Here is a 19,015-nt window from a genome sequence, read left to right as displayed (position 1 = left end):
GCATCGTTTGAAAAGTCAGGCTTGGAAATGACCTAAATTCCCTATAAAAGGGAACTGAGTACGTAACAGTACAGCCACTCTGGGATACCTGGATACTGTGGGGAGCTATCCACAAGGGTGGGGCTGAAGCCAGGCTCTGCTCATACAGCCCTAGGGCCAAGGATGGTGAACTTCCTGTTTTTGTAAATAAAGTTTTATTGGAACATGCCATTTATTTACATATTGTCTATGACAGATTTCAAGCTGTAATAGCGGAGTTGAGTAGTTGCCATGGAGACCACATGGCCTGCAAAACCTACGATATTTACTATTCGACCATTTTTCAGAAAAACTTTGCTACATAAAAAAAAAAAAAAAAAATCAAAAACAGGGTGGAAGTTTCTCCAGGACTTACCGTCATGTGAGAAAAATACCTCACACACAGAGATATGTGCATTCATGCATGCTAAGTCACTTCAGTCATATCCTACTCTTTGTGACTCTGTGGACTGTAGCCTGCCAGGCTCCTCTGTCCATAGGATTCTCCAGGCAAGAATACTGGAGTGGATTACCATGCCCTCCTCTAGGGGATCTTCCCGACCCAAGGATGGAACCCACATGTCTTATATCTCCTGCATTGGCAGGCAGGTTCTTTACCACTGGTGCTGCCTGGGAAGCCTTGAACTGAGATGCATCACAGCATAAATAGAATGATTTTAATTCTGTAAAGAAGAGTGCAAGAACAATGAAACGACAAAAATTATAGAAACATGCATGCATATGTTTCCCTGGTGGCTCAGACAGGAAAGAATCCACCTGCAATGTGGGAGATCTGGGTTCAATCCCTGGGTTGGGAAGATTCCCCAGAGGAGGGCATAGCAAACCACTCCAGTATTCTTGCCTGGAGAATCCCCATGGACAGAGCAGCCTGGCAGGCTACAGTCCTTGGGGTCGCAGAGAGTCGGACACAACTGAGCACAGCACAGGGCAGGGCATGCATAAGTATTTTATAGGTGCACAAAAGTCTGAAAGGAGATAGCCCTGTCTACTGACAGTGTTACCTCTGGAATTTAAGAGGCTGCGTACTTTACTGAGTGTTAACTAGGTGCTAAGCACTATGCTGAAGGCATAGAGTCTCTCAGTCTTACAATAAGACTAGGAGGTAGGGGCTATCCTGACGCCCTTTTTACAGATGAGGAAACGAAGGCACAGAGAGGTGAAGTTGCTTGCCCAAGGTCACACAGCTCTTGAGTAGCATGCTTAGTCACTCAGTCATGTCCAACTCTGTGACCCCATGGACTGCAGTCCACCAGGGTCCTCTGTACGTGGGACTTCCCAGGCAGGAATACTGAAATGGGTTGCCATTTCCTCCTCCGGGGGATCTTCCTGACCCAGGGATTAAACCCTTGTCTCCTGCATTGCAGGCGGTTTCTTTACCACTGGCCAACAGGGACTTGAGTAGCAGAGCTGGGATTCAAGTGTGGGGGGAAAAGGATAAACATTTCTTGCTTTACATAAGTATATATCACTGGGCAAGCAGGGAAAAGATTAAAATGTGACTTAATTCACACAATTCCTATCAGGCACCCTCTTCATCTCAGGCTCTTTCCTAACTCCCAGGGTGTTCTTCTGAGTGGAGCTCATGGATGCCTGCTGGGGAGGTCTCTGGGAAGGATCCCAGGCCTGCTTGCGAGATGAGGGGAAAGACTGGGAAGCAGCTGGGCTGGGGACAGATTCTAAGTGCCTGAGTAGCAGGGGCACCCCCATTTAGCTTGGGGCCTCCCAAGCTGAAGATACAGTTCACAGGCAAGCTGAGTACTCACCTGTTCTGCCCAGATTTCCCACGGCATTGTGTTTCATGAGTGTTATCAAACGGTGATATTTCGGAGAGCAAGTCGTGGGGTTGTTGTTAATACTGATTTAACGGTGCTAAAATGATTAAGCATGGCGGGCTTTTAAACAATGAGGTTCATAAAAGGTGTTAATAACCTCTTAAGTGCCTGAATAATCTTCCTGCCTATCATAAACTGCTCCCAATTAAGCCTCTTCATTTCCCTTTACCCAAGGAATGAGTGGGTTTCCCTGGTGGCTCAGACAGTGAAAAATCTACCTGCAATACAGGAGACCCAGGTTCAATATCTGGGTTGGGAAGATCCCCTGGAAAAGGGAATGACAGCCCACTCCAGTATTCTTGCCTGGAGAATTCCATGGACAGAGGAGACTGGTGGGCTATAGTTCATGGGGTCACAAAATGTTGAACATGACTACACGACAAACACTTTTCCTTTACACACTGTCAAGGAATGAGCCACAAGTTGGCTGGATGGCCTCCTGCTTTTGTCTGTTGGGCTCACGATCTCTGCTCTCTGAGGTCCCTCTGGGCCGAACTGCAGAGCCCAGAGCTGCTCAGGGTCTGGCTGGCTCTGCTGAGGGGGTGTACCCTCCCTGGGGCAAGGCTCTGGGTGGCCCAGACAGCCTGTTCCCTTTGAGCTTTGAGCCGAGGTCCTCTGGGTGGGGCCTGCAGCATGGCCTGTGAATGCCCTCAGCACAGAGCCCCGTCATACACCCCCTCCCTGGGCTAGGCCTGTTTGCTTCTAATGCTTTTGGATTTCCAGATGGGATCACTTTAGCAACATTGCACTTTTACATTGTTTAAAGGGAAAGATTCAAAAAAAGGCAGTGCTTTCCTTCCTGCCCTTTCTCCCAAGATCTGCAAAGATGACATTGGACCACCAGCCTCACCAGGAGCCCACAAGTTTGCAGCCACAAGGAGAAAGTCCTGGGAGACGGGGAGGAGAACACCCTCTCTCCCCATTTCCTGGGAAGGAAAATAAACTTGTACACATTAGAAACAAGTCGTGTGCCAGTGTTCTGCACACCTTGCTCATTTGCTCTTCCTGGTCATAGTTTTTGTCGTTTCTTAGTGCTCCTGCTGCTTTTGCTGCTAAGTCGCTTCTGTCGTGTCCGACTCTGTGGGACCTCATAGACGGCAGCCCACCAGGCTCCTCTGTCCCTGGGATTTTCCAGGCAAGAGTACTGAGTGCATGCCAAATTGCTTCAGTTGTGTCCTACTCTTTGCAGCCCTACAAACTGTAGCCCACCAGGCTCCTCTGTCCATGGGATTCTCCAGGCAATACTGGAGTGGATTGCCATGCCCTCCTCCAGGGGATCTTTCCCACCCAGGGATTGAACCAACGTCTCAAGTCTCCTGAATTGGCAGGAGTGTTCTTGCCCACTAGCGCCACCTAGGAAGTCCCATCTCTGGGTAGCTCTTACTTTACTTCTTCTTTAAAACAACTTAGTTAAAAACATTTTTTATATAGTATTAAAAAATCATTTGTATTTGTGGAAAATTTTAAATACTTATCAAAGTAGCCTGAATAACGTTGTATAAGATACCCATAATATATAATGCATAAAAGATAAACCATATGTAACATAATATATTATGAAGAATGAATACAGTTGTATACCTGGAAAATGAAATGGCTATGCACTCCAGTATTCTTGCCTGGAGAATCACATGAACAGAGGAGCCTGGTGGGCTATAATCCATGGGATCACAAAGAGTCTGACATAACTGAAGGGACTTGGCAAAGTTATATAATACAGTTATTAATTATATAATCAATAACATAACTCAATGTTTTTTACATAATTTATAATGTACTATATTAGTATATATTATAATATATACTTTTATATGTTATAATAAATATATTTGCATACTATAAATATTATATTACTATAAATACTGGAGTGGGTTGTCTATCCTTTCTCCAGTGGATCTTCCCGACCCAGGATTCAAACCAGAGTCTCCTGCATTGCAGGCGGTTTCTTTACCAACTGAGCTATCAGGGAAGCCTAGATAGTATATTAACTTTTTAATAAATTTTATCCAAAATTATATATAAAACATATTTAGAATTATACCTAATATACTATTCTACCCATTAGCTTAGCATCAAAAAACTTCAGCTCATGGCCAATCTTTATGTACCTTTACTCAGAGTTTACCCTCCTGCCCAGTTATTTTGAAGCGAAACCCAGACATCATGTCATTTCATCCATAAATATTTCAGTATCTGTCTCTAAAACACTGGACTTGCTTTCAAAATTGAGTTTATCTTAAAAGCGAACTTTAGTATCAAGACCTTAAGAGGAAATTTGGGGTCACTCTTTGTAAAGATGGAAAAAGATACACAAAGAAAACAAAGTGTCATCAACATCTAGGGGGTGCTAGCCTGCTCTCTTGGTCCCGGAGGGAGCCTAGTAAGGGCTGGGTGGGGGTGGTGTTCAGCACAAGCCACAAGCAGCACCCCATGGAGAGTGTTTCCGTAAGGGATTTCACTAGAAAAGACGAGAGACAACGGGAAGGGAAGAACCCCTCTGTGTAGTCTTTTACTTAGTGCTGGGTCCAGGGATCCCTGACAGCCTCACTGGGGATGAGCTACTCTTGACCCCCTTCTACTGATGAAGAAACTGAGGCCTGGGTGTTTGTCCCACATCCAAGGTCACACGCTCATGAAAAGGTACCCAGGGATCGGAACACAGGTGAGCCTCAGGCGTGGCCCAGGCCCTTCACATCTCAGCAGCAGCATCTCCCTGACAGTCGTCAGACTCTGGTGGTCCTTGGCCTACAGCAGTGCCCTCTGGGCTGGGGCAGCATCGCTCAGGGTAGGAGTGAGATGCTGCTGCTGAGACATGAAGGGCCCGGGCCACACCTGAGGCTCACCTGGGTTCCGATCCTTGGGTACCTTTTCCTGAGCGTGTGACCAACCTTGGACATGAGACAAACTCCCAGGCCTCAGTTTCTTCATTAGTAGAAGGGGGTCAAGAGTAGCTCATCCCCCATGCGGTTGTCATGAGGCTCACATCAGCTTTTTCAGGCTAAGTGTTTAGAGCAGTGATGGGCAGGGTGAAATCTCAATAAATAGGAACTGTTATTATTATTCTTGGTGTTACTGATTTTGTTATGTTTCGCAGGTAAATTTGCCATCCCCATCAATTCCTAAGTGGAGCCCAACCGGGGTGAGAGTATCCCTGATGGTGGAATCTCACCCCTTACCCCCCAGGCATCTGGCTTCTGAGTGCCTGAAACCTCATGCGACATCTGGGGCTCTCCTGAACCCTCGAGCCCAGCCTGCAAGCCCGTGAGTCACTGCTGTCTACTGGGGAAAACCAAGCAGCCCAGAAAACATCCAGACTCCCATGGGTGTCCCCAGCTGCCTGCTCCTGGCATGAGCCGCGCCGCCCCCCACCCCCGTCCCTGCCAGACAGTTGGGCAGACTGCCAGGCCCGCGATTCACACCCGGGATGGCAGCAGACAGCCCCCACCGGGCCGGGCTGCGGGCATGTGTGCTGCTTTCTCTCCCCTCTCCTCGGCTGGGTTGTTTTGCTCTGGGTTGCAAATTCATTTTTAGATCCCAGCCTCCTCCCTCCCCCAGCCCCGCTTCTATTCTTAGAAAGCAAACTGGGATGTGCTTGGGCTTCACAGTGAAGTCAGACAGAAGTTTGCCCACGTGCTCCGGCCGCCTGAGATATGGAGCTAATTAAAAAGGGGGCTTTGAGCGGCAGGTTCACTGGCCGGAAACGCAGCTGGCTGGCGCTGACTCTGTGGGCAAGGATGGCTGTTCTAGTCACCCCGGCCTCCCAAGGCCTGGCGGGGGTGATGCTCCTGGGATGGGACTGCCCTGCCCAGACAGGTTGGGTTGACTGTGTGTGTTGGTTAAATATGAAATCTTCCCGTGTGTTGGGCTGCTGAGAGGTTTTTAATTAGACAAATAAATTTTAAAGAGTTTAGGAGGTGCCTTCAGCAACTGGAGCTGGCTGAAATGCACTGTGTCTGTGAAGGAAGCTGACCTTCCTTAAGGCCATTCTGGCTGCAGAAATGAGGGAAGGGAGATGGGGGCAGAGGAAAGGAGAGAGGGAGAAACCTACTGGATGAAGAGGGACTTGGGAGGCTTCTGGGGGCAGAGAGAGCACCTGAAAGGCCAGGGAGCCCAGTGAGAGGATAAGGGTCTGGACTGAGGAGCCAGACTTTGAGAGTTCAGAATCCCAGTTCTGCCACTTTCCAGCTGTGTGACCTCGGGCAAGTCACTTAACCCCTCTGTGCCTCCATTTTCCTATCTGTAAAATTGGAACCCTGATCATAATAGTACTCCTCTCTAAGTTAAGACAAAGTGTTTCAGCAATAACTGGCTCAAAGTGGTGATTATTAATTAATTGATCCAAATTTAAAATTCAGGGAAAAGAGATAAAAGAGAAGCAGGGGCTCCCACACTTATAGTTATTTCGTCTTGGCCCAGCACATGCTCATGGCATTGAACAGAGGAGGGTGAGGTAGGTCCTACCAGGACTTATTCCTCTTGGATTAAGCAGGTGAGACCAAGAAGAAACCAAGAAGAAGGTGAGACCAAGAAGAGGGGCTCTCTCTAGGACTGTTCATCCATTGACTCAGGGAGAGACAGTAGGCTCTGAGAGCTCAGATGCCTCCTTCTCCAGGAAGCCTTCCCTGACTGCCAGATCCTTTCAGCTGCCCTCCTGTATTCTTCTACTGTTCTTGGCTCCCTTCTTCACACACATCATGCTGTATGGTGAAGTCTCTTGTCTAAAGTTGTCAACTTTACTTATAACATCTTCATAAATAGTTTTCAAACATTCTTATTATAAAAGATAAATCCAGAAGCAAAGAGAGTAAAAAGAAGCAGTCTTACCCCCACCTAATCCTATGTCTCTCCTTCCAGTTTTGTACGTGTCTTTCCTGACCTTCATGAGGATGATTGTGAGTGTGTATATGTGTATCCTTTTGTTTTGTCTATAAATGTGATTGTACTATGCATATGAAGCAAAACAAGTGAATTTCAAAACAATGCCTTGGCATCTTTCCACAGCAGTGCTTGCCTAACTTATTCCTTTATTTTCAATTTTTATAAATATTCCCCTTGAATCGGTGATATAGACACATAAGCAAGTAAGTAAGTAAAGTCACTCACTCGTGTCCGACTCTTTGTGACCTCGTGGACTGCAGCCCACCAGGCTCCTCAGTCCATGGGATTCTCCAGGCAAGAATACTGGAGTGAGTTGCCATTTCCTTCTCCAGGGGATCTTCCCGACCCAGGGAATGAACCCAGGTCTCCCGCATTGGAGGCAGATGCTTTAGCCTCTGAGCCACCAGGAAAGCCCTAGTAAAAAAAAAAAATTGTGCAAAATGATAGAAAGTGAAATGATATGTCTCCACCCAGCCCTCATTTTGCCTCCCCAGAAACAAGCCTGTTACTAATTTCCTGTGCATCCTCACAGTCTGCACGTGTATAAGCCATTACTATAACCACATTCCCCTTTTCTTTGCACTTTTCTCTACCCCTTGCCTATTTTCACTTAAATCCGTGCCTCATATGAGCATCCTTATCAGCGCATCATGCAGCTGCCTCATTCTTTCTGACAGGTGCTTAGTATTCCATTATATGGTGGTGGTGGTTTAGTCGCTAGTCGTGTTTGACTTTTGCGATTCCTTGGACTGTAGCCCACCAGGCTCCTCTGTCCATGGGATTTCCCAGGCAAAAATACTGGAATGGGTTGCCATTTCCTTCTCCAGATGATCTTCCCAACCCAGGGATCAGTTCAGTTCATTTCAGTTGCTCAGTCGTGTCCAACTCTTTGTGACCCCATGAACGCCAGGCCTCCGTGTCCATCACCAATTCCTGGATCGAACCCGGGTCTACTGAATTGCAATTGGATTCTTTCCCAACTGAGCCACCAGGGAAGCCAGATTTCATTATATAGATGAGCATGAGTTATTTAACACCCTAGTGATGGGTGTGGAGGTTTCAATGCACATCCCTAAATTCTCTGCCATTCTTCCCACTGAGAGATAAGGTCTATGTTCCCTCCCTCGAAGGTGGGTGGGTTTGTAACTGCCTCAACCAATAGCATATGGCAGGAGTGATTCTATCTGACAACATGGTGGGTTAAAAGTGTCTAGAGTGTTTCTGCCTGGTTTGCCCAGGCTCTGAGGCTGCCATGCTGGGAGGAAGCCCAAGTCACATAGGATGGTCCAGGGATGGTGTTCTGGGTCACTGCTGAGCACAACCTACAAATCCCTCTGACCTTCGTGCCAGACTTCCCAAGTGGCTCAGTGTTAAAGAATCCACCTGGCAATGCAGAAGCCGCAGGAGACATGGGTTTGATCCCTGGGTTGGAAAGATCCCCTGGAGAAGGAAATGACAAACCGCTCCAGCATTCTTGCCTGGAGAAGCCCATGAACAGAGGAGGCTGGCGGGCTACAGTCCATGAAGTCACAAAGGGTCGGACATGACTGGGTGATTGAGCATGCACACACAGGTCCCAGACAGGTGCGTAAAGAGGCATCCAGAAGACTCTCTGGCTGTCTGAGTCTTCTCAGCTGACTCCCAGGACATAGTGGAGCAGAGACAATTAATCTCCATTGTGCCCTGTCCAAGTTTCTGACCCATAAATTGATGCAAAGTAAAGTGGGTTGAAGTCTCTGGATTTTGGAGAATTTGTTATTCAGCAATAAATAATCAGAATAATGTGCTTTTATGTGTCCTTGCCTTCCAAATAGTAGGCCTCCTCTGGGATTTCTCAGAACAAGGATTATCTCATTGATTTTTAAAAACAGAGGCAAAATAGACATAATATAATATTAACCATTTTAATCCTACAAGTCAGCAGCATTTCATACATTCCCAATGTTGTATAACCACCACCTCTAATACATTCTCAGACATTCTCATCACTCCCAAATGAAGACACTCGCTCCCCATTTCTCCCTCTCCCCGCCCCAGCCCTTGGCCACCACTAATCTACTTTCTGTCACTATGGATTTGCCAGTTTGGGGCATTTCACATCAATGGAAGGCTTCCCTGGTGGCTTAGACAGTAAAGAGTCCGCCTGCAATGTGGGACACCTGGGTTCGATTCCAGGGTTGGGAAGATCCCCTGGAGGAGGGCATGGCAACCCACTCCAGGATCCTTGCCTGGAGAATCCCCACAGACAGAGGAGCCTGGTGGGCTACAGTCCATTGGGTCACAAAGAGTTGGACATGACTGAGCGACTGAACACAAGGACATATCCATGGAATCACACGACGTGGTCTCCAGTGGCTGGCTTTTTGACTTGGCATCATGTGCTTGAGGATCTTCCATATGTAGCCTGGTTGGTACTTCATAGCTCTTCTGTGGCTGAAGAATATTCCATTGTGTATATTCACTACGTTTTGCTTCTCTGTTCTGATGGACATTTAGGCTGTTTCCACCGTTTGGCTATCATGCATAATGCAGTTATAATTGTCGGTGTACACATCCGTGTTTGAGTCCCCGTTTCAATTCTTTTGGATACTTACTTAGAAAGTGGAGTTCCTGGACCCTGTGGCAATCCTATGTCTAACTTTTTAAGGAATCACTGCGCTGTTTTACAAACCAGTTGAACTATTTTCCATTCCCACCAGTGCTGCATATGAGTTCTGATTTCTCCACATGGTCACTAACACATATTCTTGTCCATTTTTCTGATTTTAGCCATCCTAGTGGGATTAAAGTGGTATTTCACTGTGGCTTTGATTTGGATTAACCTAATGACTAACGATATGGAGCATCTCTTCATGTGCTCACTGGCTGTTTGCATCCCGACCTTGGAGAGGGTCCCGATTTTGCCTTCACACCGCCTCCTACAGAGACTGGTATGGACTCAGACTCCACTCCTCTCAGCTGAATGAAGGGTGTGTGCATGCTCAGTCGCTCAGTCATGTTCCACTCTTTGTGACCCCATGGACTGTAGCCCTCCAGGCTCCTCTGTCTATGAGATTTTCCAGGCAAGGAATACTGGAGTGGGTTGCCATTTCCTCCTCCAGGGGATCTTCCCTATCCAGGAATCAACCCAAGGATTGAACCTACATCTCGTACATCTCCTGCACTGCCAGGCAGATTCTTTATCACTGAGCCACCAGGGAAGCCCACGTGATGGGAGTGTAAACTGGAGCTCTTCCTGGTACTCTGTCCACCCCAGGCTCCTGTGGATACACATCTTCCTGTGGCTCCAGGCGTCCAAGTGCAGTGGTTGGATCCCTTCATGTTCCAGGGAGGATGAGTCTTGTTACAGAGCCATCTGCCCTTCATCCCAGACTCTGCTAGAGGACCTTAAACAAAGGGCCCATCTTGCTTGCCAACCCCCAGGCCACAGCTTGGGGCTTTGCCAACACTACTGGATCCCACCAGGGTCAGAGTCAGCTGTGGACTGGTCTGGAACTATGAAATGAGAGGAAAAATTCCTCTTGAACATGTTGACTCAAAGTAGCATTTGCAATACTACATGCAAACGCAAAACACAAAGAGTTGTGTTGAGTAAAAAAAGAAAAAAAAAAACCCTAGACAAGAAAAATGAGGGCAGATTGGAACTATAGAGCCCCCAAGGTGGGCTCTATAGGGATTGTTAGGTTCTTGGGAGAGAACTGCAGCCTGAGTTGCAATGTGAGTGGACCAGAGAGTGATCCACTCTCTGCTGCGAGACCCGTGTCTGTGGGAGCCCTGAGCTGCTGTGTCTGGATGGAGATGGGAGTGAGGAAGCGGGAGAGGAGGAGCAGCAGAGAGGGGTGATGGTACTGATGCCTAGGTTTTCTGCGAGGAGGTGGGCTTGGGAAGGGCGAGGAGGCCCCAGGAGACAGATGGCTACGGCTTCCTCATCTATTTTTTAAGTACTTTCCAGCTGAGATCTAACAAACCTAGAATAAACTTAATTACTCTTATTTGTACAGCTTGATGAATTTGTACATGTGTGTCCACTGTATAAGCAGCTCCCAGAACCCATCTGGCAGCAACCTTTCCCTAGATAACGACTGCTCTGATGGGATCACCATTGGTTAATTTTGCCTGTTCTTGAACTTCATGTATGTGGAACCACATACATTCTGGGCACTTTTTTTGTGTCTAGCTCTTTTTTTTTTTTTTTTTGCTCAACACAACGCTTTGGAGATGTGTTTTGTGTTTGAAGGCAGTATTGCACCTTCTCCCTCTCTTCTGAGCTTCCTTCCTTTTTTCTTTCTATCGTCTACAACAGTGCTCCTCAGTGAGGGGTGGCTTGGCCTCCAAGGGCCATTGGACAATGTCTGGAGACAGTTTTGATCATCACAACTGAATAGAGGACACTACTGGCAACTAGTGGGTAGAGGGAAAATCTATAAGATTTGAACATGTTGATTCGAAGTAACATTGTTATATTTCTAATTTGGGGGGAGTGGGAGGGGATGTGTGGAGGCCATGTGTGGAGCATCTGCCTTATTTAAACAATATTGACACCAGTGACTGCTTAAGGGCTTGTGTTGCATGAGGTGCTGAGACCATTTCCCTTGCATCATCTCATCTCATCATCCTCACAGGGATTTCTAGAACCACTCCCTCTCCCGCATTGGAGAAGTAGAAAGTGAATCACAAAGGTTTCAAGTGATCGGCCCACGGCATCGTAGCTGCTGACCTGAGTCCAGCTTGCCTTGGGCCCCGGTCCCGGGCTTCTAACTGCTGCTGGATACAGATCAGCAAGCACTGAGACTCCAACTCTTGGCCCATCATCCATAAGCTGGAGCTGTGACTGGGTGATGACTGACAGCATCAGCAGGGTGAAGATGGGGTGGGGGGCTATCACTTGCTTGTCAGCTTGCGGGTGTGCACTTGAGCAGTTCACAGGCAACAAACAAGAAAGAGGTTGCCTTCATTCATCGCATCTATATTAATGATATGACTGACAGACTGAAGGGGGAAATGATACATCTTTCCTCCTGGTTCTCCACGGAGCATCCAGTGGTCTGTTTTATCTTGGCAACAAGCAGGAGTTCCAAGCTCACACACAGAGAAAGGTGTGTTGTGGATGGACCAGGCGTCCAGAATGACCAGGGACAACCAGTGCTTTGCTGTGCGCATTTGGGAACTCAGGCTGTCTCTTTGGCTTCAGTCTCCATCTACAGATCCTGCTGACCATCCCCTCCCCGCTCCCACCCATGACGTCTTTCCCGAGTGCTAGACTGATGCTGCCCAATAGAACCTTCTGACAGTGAAACCCTTCTTTCTTCTCTGACACTCTTGCTACCAGCCAGAGGGGCTATTGACGGCTTGTAGTAGTGCCGCTAGGGGCTTCCCTGGTGGCTCAGATAGTAAAGAATCCACCTGCAAGGCAGGAGACTTGGGTTCAATCCCTGGTTTGGGAAGATCCCCTGGAAAAGGAAATGGCTACCCACTCCAGCGTTCTTGTCTGGAGAATCCTATGGACAGAGGAGACTAACCGGCTATAGCCCATAAGGTCTCAAAGAGTTGGACATGACTGAGTAGCTAAAACACACACACACACACACACACACACACACAGTAGTGCAGCTGAGAACCCAAGATTTAGTTTCATGCAATGCTGAGTCATTTATATGTAAGCGTGAATAGCCACGAGTGCCTAGTGACGACCGCATTGCAGAGGGAGGTTCTTGACCTTTCATTTCGTCTACCTGGGTTTAGGTGAGAGGGATACACGTGAACGAGATTTATTAGGAAAGTGCTCCCAGGAGGGACTGTGATGAGTGGGGACAGAAGAACAGGCAGGAGGAGAAGCCGGGCAAGGTGTGAATGTGCAGCCTCAGGGGAGGACCAGCCCCCTGATGCTCAGGAGGCTGCACTGTAGACGTGCCTCTGGGTTTGTCCTGTTTGGAGGTGCAGAGCTGGGCTCTGGTCCCTGGCACCAGGTTGAATGTTGGGGCTCTTTCTCTCCTCTCTGCTTCTTGGAAGAGAGGATGTTTCTAGCACTGGATTCTCATCAGTTCTCAGACTTCCTAGCTTCATGTCTTGGGGGGTTTCCTCATCTCTGAGCCCTACACTACAGGACCATTGGATAAAGGAGAAAACATGTTTTTACAGTGCCATAGCCAAGGTTGTTCTCATGGTTATTTTCACAAGCATCTCTCTGTTGCTCTTGAAGAAGAACACAAAGTTGGCGCTGGCCAGTTTTTCAAGCCCCGTCAGTTCCTCCAAATTAACTCTGGGAAAAGCATCTTTCTTTCCTGCCAGAAAAAGAAAACTTAAAAATGATGCATTGCAGTAATTCATAATTTGTTGTAATTCAGAATTTTCACCTTCTATTTCCCCAAACCAGCTCTGCTATTTAGACGTTTGCTGCCCCAGAGATACTGTCCATACAAAGAAGGGGTGCTGGGCTGCCCACTGGCATAAAACCATGGTGCCTGTGCAGGACGAGGTGACAATAGAATCTGACACTGAACCTGGGTGGACTTTCACTTGACCTCCTCCACCTGGTTCATCTGTGTTTTGCACACTTTTCACTGAGTGTCTGTCACTATACTAGATGCCAGGGTAACTGCCTCAAACAAGGCCAACAAGATCCTGTCTGTACAGATGGACGTCTGGTCAGAGATCTGGGCATGAGTTCAAGCATCACATCCCCATGTATGAAGCACAGATGTGCGAAGGGTGTGGAGAGGCTGCAGAGCTATGTGTGTGCAGAAGACAGCAACTTGGTTTCCTCGGGAAGCCTGCTGGACTGCTCGGGGGAAGTAACATTTCAGCTGAAGTCTGAAGGGTGAGTGGAATTTAACAAGAGTGAAGCCAAGTGGGGGGAGGCTGAACCAGCCTGTGCACAGGTGGTGGGCGGAGCACGGGAAGTTCCAGAACAGATATGGGGTTGGGGTGGGGAGAGATGCTGCAGGGGTTTGTTAGAGATGTGTGCAATAGGGTTGAGACTTAGCAAGTAAAACTAGAAGATGCACAATACCTTTGAATTTCGGATAAATGCCAAATACATTTTAAAAATATAAGTATATCCCAAATATTGTATGGGACATGAGATAGCACAGGCTAAGTTGCTTCAGTTGTGTCTTACTCTTTGCGACCCTGTGATTCTTCAGGCAAGAATACTGGAGTGGGTTGCCATGCCGTTCTCCAGGGGATCTCACTGACCGGGGATCAAATCCGTGTCTCTTGCTTCTCCTGCATTGGCAGGTGAGTTCTCTACCACTAGCATCACCTGGGAAGCCCCATTGTGTGGGACAAGCTTATACTAAAAAATATTCATTCTTTATCTGAAATTCTAATTAAACAGGACATCTGCTAGTTTATCTAGCAATCCTATGTGTAGAGCCTTGCAGACTACACAAGGAATTTATTCTCAGACCCAGGGGTAGAAGCTGGGAGCAGCACTGCCCAGGCCACGTGTTGGGAAGATCAGGTGGCCACCGTGGGCACACAATTGGAGAGGACCAGCACAGCAGGAAGCCGGGTGGACACTCTCCCTGGTTGGCCAAGGCTCGTCGTGTCGAGGAGCTTCTCTAGGCCAACTTTGCTCCAAGGACCAGAAAACCCTGGAGAAGAAACCTCTCTGGCTGTCTGGGTGGGAGGGAAGTGGTGCTCGGGTGGCAGGATGCAGGGGGACAGAGCAGCCAGACCAGGACCCTAGCCTCAGGCCCCAGGAGCATCACCATCTCCTGGCCCTGCCCCTCCCCCAGGGTGCAGCTAGACCCAGACAAACACCTTACACCCAGTCTGTTTTCATGATTAAAAAATGAGTCATCCTCCCCAGGCAAGAGTTTGCAGAGGGCCTCTCCCCAGGCTGGGAGAGTAGGGTGGGGTGTCTCTCCCTGAGGCTCCTGAAGTGAAAGTCAGCCTCCTGTTGCCATGATCTGCTCAGTCAAGTGAGAGAACCTTAAAGATTTTCCAGCCAGAGAGTCCTGTGCTCAGAACCTGACTCTTGAGACTCACTTTCCTCATTTATAAAATGAGGATAACATTATTGCCTCCTCCATGAAACTGTGTGGGGATTAAAGCATTGATGAAAGTCTCCGAGCACAGTAGGTCCTCAGTCACTGCCCTTTGCCCCTTCTCTCCCTCATCAGAGAGCTGGGAAGGTGTGGGTATGCAGCAGGGGATCAGCCATCACTTTTCAGTGAAAGCCAGACAGTGACTATTTAGGCTTCATGGGCCCCTTGGTCTCAACTGGTCAGCGGGCCTTCTCCGATGGCTGCCCCTGATCGCACAGCCACAGAGATGGGCAGGCAGAGGAAGCAGAGGCTTTTTCCAAGCCTGAGGACTCCCGTTCTGGAACATGTTTTGTGAGATGAGAAGTGTCCATGTTCCACTGAGTTTGTTTCAGGCCCAGGTCCCAGAAGCAGGTCCTGAGGTAGGGCTTGGGCTGCTCTCTGAGGAAAGGGGGAGAGTGCTGTAGGATGGTGGGGAAGTTGCTGAGCATGGGTGTGGTCTCAGCTTGAGCCCAGCCTCAGCTGGATCCCCCGGGGAACCTGGAGTGTATCGCGTGACCGGGCTGGCTCCCCTGAGGCGGGGGGTGGTGTCAGTCAGATTTTGGTTGCAGATTTCTGGCCCCTTTGAAAGGTATCACTTCAGAAATGGGGGTTAACTGGAAACCATTAAGAGCCAGCATCTACACACAGAAGCAGGGTTGGATGCCCCTAGTCAGTCATGGGGGTCAGGGCAGAGGAATAGCCACCACACTGAAACTCTCATCATCATCATTGTTGCAACCAGCATCACCACCTTTACCATCATCACATCACCACCACCACCACCATCACCATCATCATCACTACCACCACTATCACCACCATCATCACCTCTACCACCTCCGTCACCACCACCATCATCACTACTACCACCACGACCACCACCACCACCACCACTACTACCATCATCACCACCACCATCACCATCACCACTGCCATCATCACCACCACCACCATCACCATCATCACCACTACGACCACCATCACCACCACCACCACCATCACCACCACTATCACCACCACCACCACCACCATCACCATCATCACCACTATGACCACCATCACCACCACCATCACCATCACCACCACCATCATCACCATCACCATCATCACCACTATGACCACCATCACCACCACCACCACCATCACCACCACTATCACCACCACCACCACCACCATCACCACCACTATCACCACCACCACCACCATCACCATCATCACCACTATCACCACCACCACCACCACCATCACCACCACCACCATCACCACCACCATCACCACCACCATCACCACCACTATCACCACCACCACCACCACCATCACCACCACCACCATCACCACCACCACCACCATCACCATCATCACCACTATCACCACCACCACCACCATCACCATCATCACCACCACCACCACCATCACCACCACTATCACCACCACCACCATCACCACCACCATCACCACCACCATCACCACCACTATCACCACCACCACCACCACCATCACCATCATCACCACTATGACCACCATCACCACCACCATCACCATCACCACCATCATCATCACCATCACCATCATCACCACTATGACCACCATCACCACCACCATCACCATCACCACCACCATCATCACCATCACCATCATCACCACTATGACCACCATCACCACCACCACCACCATCACCACCACTATCACCACCACCACCACCACCATCACCACCACTATCACCACCACCACCACCATCACCATCATCACCACTATGACCACCACCACCACCACCACCACCATCACCACCACCACCATCACCACCACCATCACCACCACCATCACCACCACTATCACCACCACCACCATCACCACCACCATCACCACCACCATCACCACCACTATCACCACCACCACCACCACCATCACCATCATCACCACTATGACCACCATCACCACCACCACCACCACCACCACCATCATCACCACCACCACCACGATCACCACCATCACCACCATCATCACCACCACCACCACCATCACCATCACCACTGCCATCATCACCACCACCATCAACATTATCACCACTACCACCACCATCACCATCGTCATCACCACCACCACTAACCACCACCGTCACCACCACTACCACCATTATCACCACCACCACCACCACCACCACCACCACTACCATCACCACCACCATCATCACCACTACCACCACCATCACCATCACCACCACCATCATCATCACCATTGCCATCATCACCACCATCATCACCAGTACCACCATTATCACTACCACCATCACCATCACCACCATCACCATCACCACCATTACCACCACCACAACCACCACTACCATCATCATCACCACCACCACCATCACCATCATCAGCACCATCAGTAGCAGCAGCACCACCACCTCCACCACCATCCTCATCATCAGCATCACCATTATCATTACCATCATCCAGTATTTCATTTGAGTCTCTCAGGGCCCACAAAGCAGCTGAGGAACTGGAGTTATGACTGAACTGAACATGGAACAGGAATGAATGGCCTTCAGAATTTATGATGAGCTGAAATCCTATGGGGGCAGTGAAGAAGAGGCTGGAAAAGATAAAACCACCCAAATCTTCAGCCCGCCATCCCAGCTATGAGCTGAAGGCCTTGGAGCCCAGCTGACTCATCTCTGGCTCATCTGGGATCCTAGTTGTGGGCAGGGGGTGGTGTGGGGGGTGGATGTGCAGAGCCTAGGGGGAGAGTGGTCTCCATCCTGGGTTGGCGCAGATCAGACTCTGGTCCTTGGAGACTCACACCGTGTTGCAGCTGGGCTTGCAATCCTCCAATGGCTTCCAAGGGCACTTGGAGGTAAATGCAAATTCCTCCTTGCAGCTTGGGAGGTCTGTGTGATTGGTCCCTGTGGACCTTCTCTCAAACAGCACATTCCCCACTCGTCACTCATGTTCCCCCATGCCGGCCTCCTTCCCTTCTCTCAGCAGGTTGGGCCCACCCACCCCAGGGCCTTTGCACTAGCTGCCCTCTCTGCCTGGAGTGCTCTCTTCCACCTCTCTCTGTCTGTTGCCTTCTCATAGTCTGGGCCTCAAATCTCCCCTCACTCCAGGGTCTCCTTCTTGGAAGACTCCCTCCTCTTACAGCTAACCAGTCTTCTTAATCATCAATCACCAATCATCCTCTTGCTCAACCTTGGACTGAGAGGGTGAGGGCAGGGAGCCCCCCTCCTGATTCTCTGTCTGCCTGGCCCCACCGCTCTTCATGGTGCCAGGTTCTTGATCAGCACTGGCTAAGCTCATCTCCAGAGTTTGGGGCTGTGGGCATGGAGCCTGCAGGGTGCTGGGCCGAGCTGAACTCAGGGGCCTGGCTTCTGCTCTGCTCACGCTGTATGACTCCAGCCAGACTGGACCTAATCCCTCTGGGCCTGTGGTGATAGGAATTCACTTCTCCTGACCTCCAGGGCTGTTGGTAGAAATAATCTGACTAATTAAAAGAAACTGAAGCCTGAAGAGAGGACCAGGGTCACTGGGAGAAGAGGGACACTCACAAGGTCTACGGCGCCTGCTGTGATTAGGATTTCTCTTCCCTGGACCATCATGCCCCCTTCCCGGCTTCACCCTCCCTCCTCGAGGGCATTGCCCTGCCAGTTCACTGAGACCACAGGCCCCAAGGACCCCAGCCGGTGGGCAAGATGTCACTCATCTCCTTCCCCTCCTTTCTCCAAGAGGCTATTGGTCCAGGATAAATAAACATCTGCAGGTACCTTCCAGAGTGACGTCCAATCCGTACTGACAAGTGCAACATGGGCACCAGCTGGGGGCAGGCAAGTGGCAGAGGTTATGAGGTTATGACTCCCATGACCCAGGAGGCTCAGAGAGGTGAGGGGGCCTGCTCCATGTCACACAGCCTGCGGGCGGATTTCAACCCAGTCTGTCTGACTCCAGGCCGGACACCTGCCTCTGCTCCGGCCTGTCTGTGGGGAGACCAAAAGGGAAATGAGACACAGGCTGGTCTTTAAGGAGTTCCTGGCCAGAGGGGTGTTTGGAAAACCTCAGATCCTCTGAATGTGAACTGGCTTTTGTGGCTCAGACATGGAATCGGTCAGAGGGGGTGGTGGAGGGGATGCCAGGAAAGGACAGAGTTGCTCTGTCAGGATGTTGCTTTGAAGAAGAGACTGCTTTTCTGGAAAGTTCCACAATGACCCCACAAACTCCCTCCGCCGGTAGCCTACAGCAGAAG

At 49.4% G+C, this 19,015-nt stretch overlaps 1 protein-coding gene across 6 annotated transcripts in view; it reads left to right on the top strand.

The window, feature by feature from the left end:
• The window catches only part of LOC132657564 (integumentary mucin C.1-like), a 34,865-nt gene extending 16,329 nt beyond the window's left edge, over positions 1–18,536 (top strand). For 2 of the 6 annotated variants that reach the window (XM_060396978.1, XM_060396979.1), the window contains 3 exons: positions 13,383–13,566; positions 13,892–13,985; positions 14,156–18,536. In XM_060396978.1, the coding sequence (XP_060252961.1) occupies positions 15,828–17,168 (1,341 nt within the window). In that variant the 5' untranslated portion in view covers positions 13,383–13,566; positions 13,892–13,985; positions 14,156–15,827 and the 3' untranslated portion in view covers positions 17,169–18,536. Of the gene's footprint in view, positions 1–9,518; positions 9,680–13,122; positions 13,567–13,891 lie in introns of all 6 variants that reach the window. The other 4 variants (XM_060396977.1, XM_060396975.1, XM_060396976.1 and 1 more) reach the window with 3 other exon arrangements.
• The last annotated feature ends 479 nt before the right edge of the window (positions 18,537–19,015 follow it).

The sequence above is a fragment of the Ovis aries genome, chromosome 13 (assembly GCF_016772045.2).
Source record: "Ovis aries strain OAR_USU_Benz2616 breed Rambouillet chromosome 13, ARS-UI_Ramb_v3.0, whole genome shotgun sequence".
Classification (NCBI taxonomy): domain Eukaryota; kingdom Metazoa; phylum Chordata; class Mammalia; order Artiodactyla; family Bovidae; genus Ovis; species Ovis aries.
Note: the sequence above shows the minus strand (reverse complement) of the source record. Positions and strands in the feature narration are given on the sequence as shown.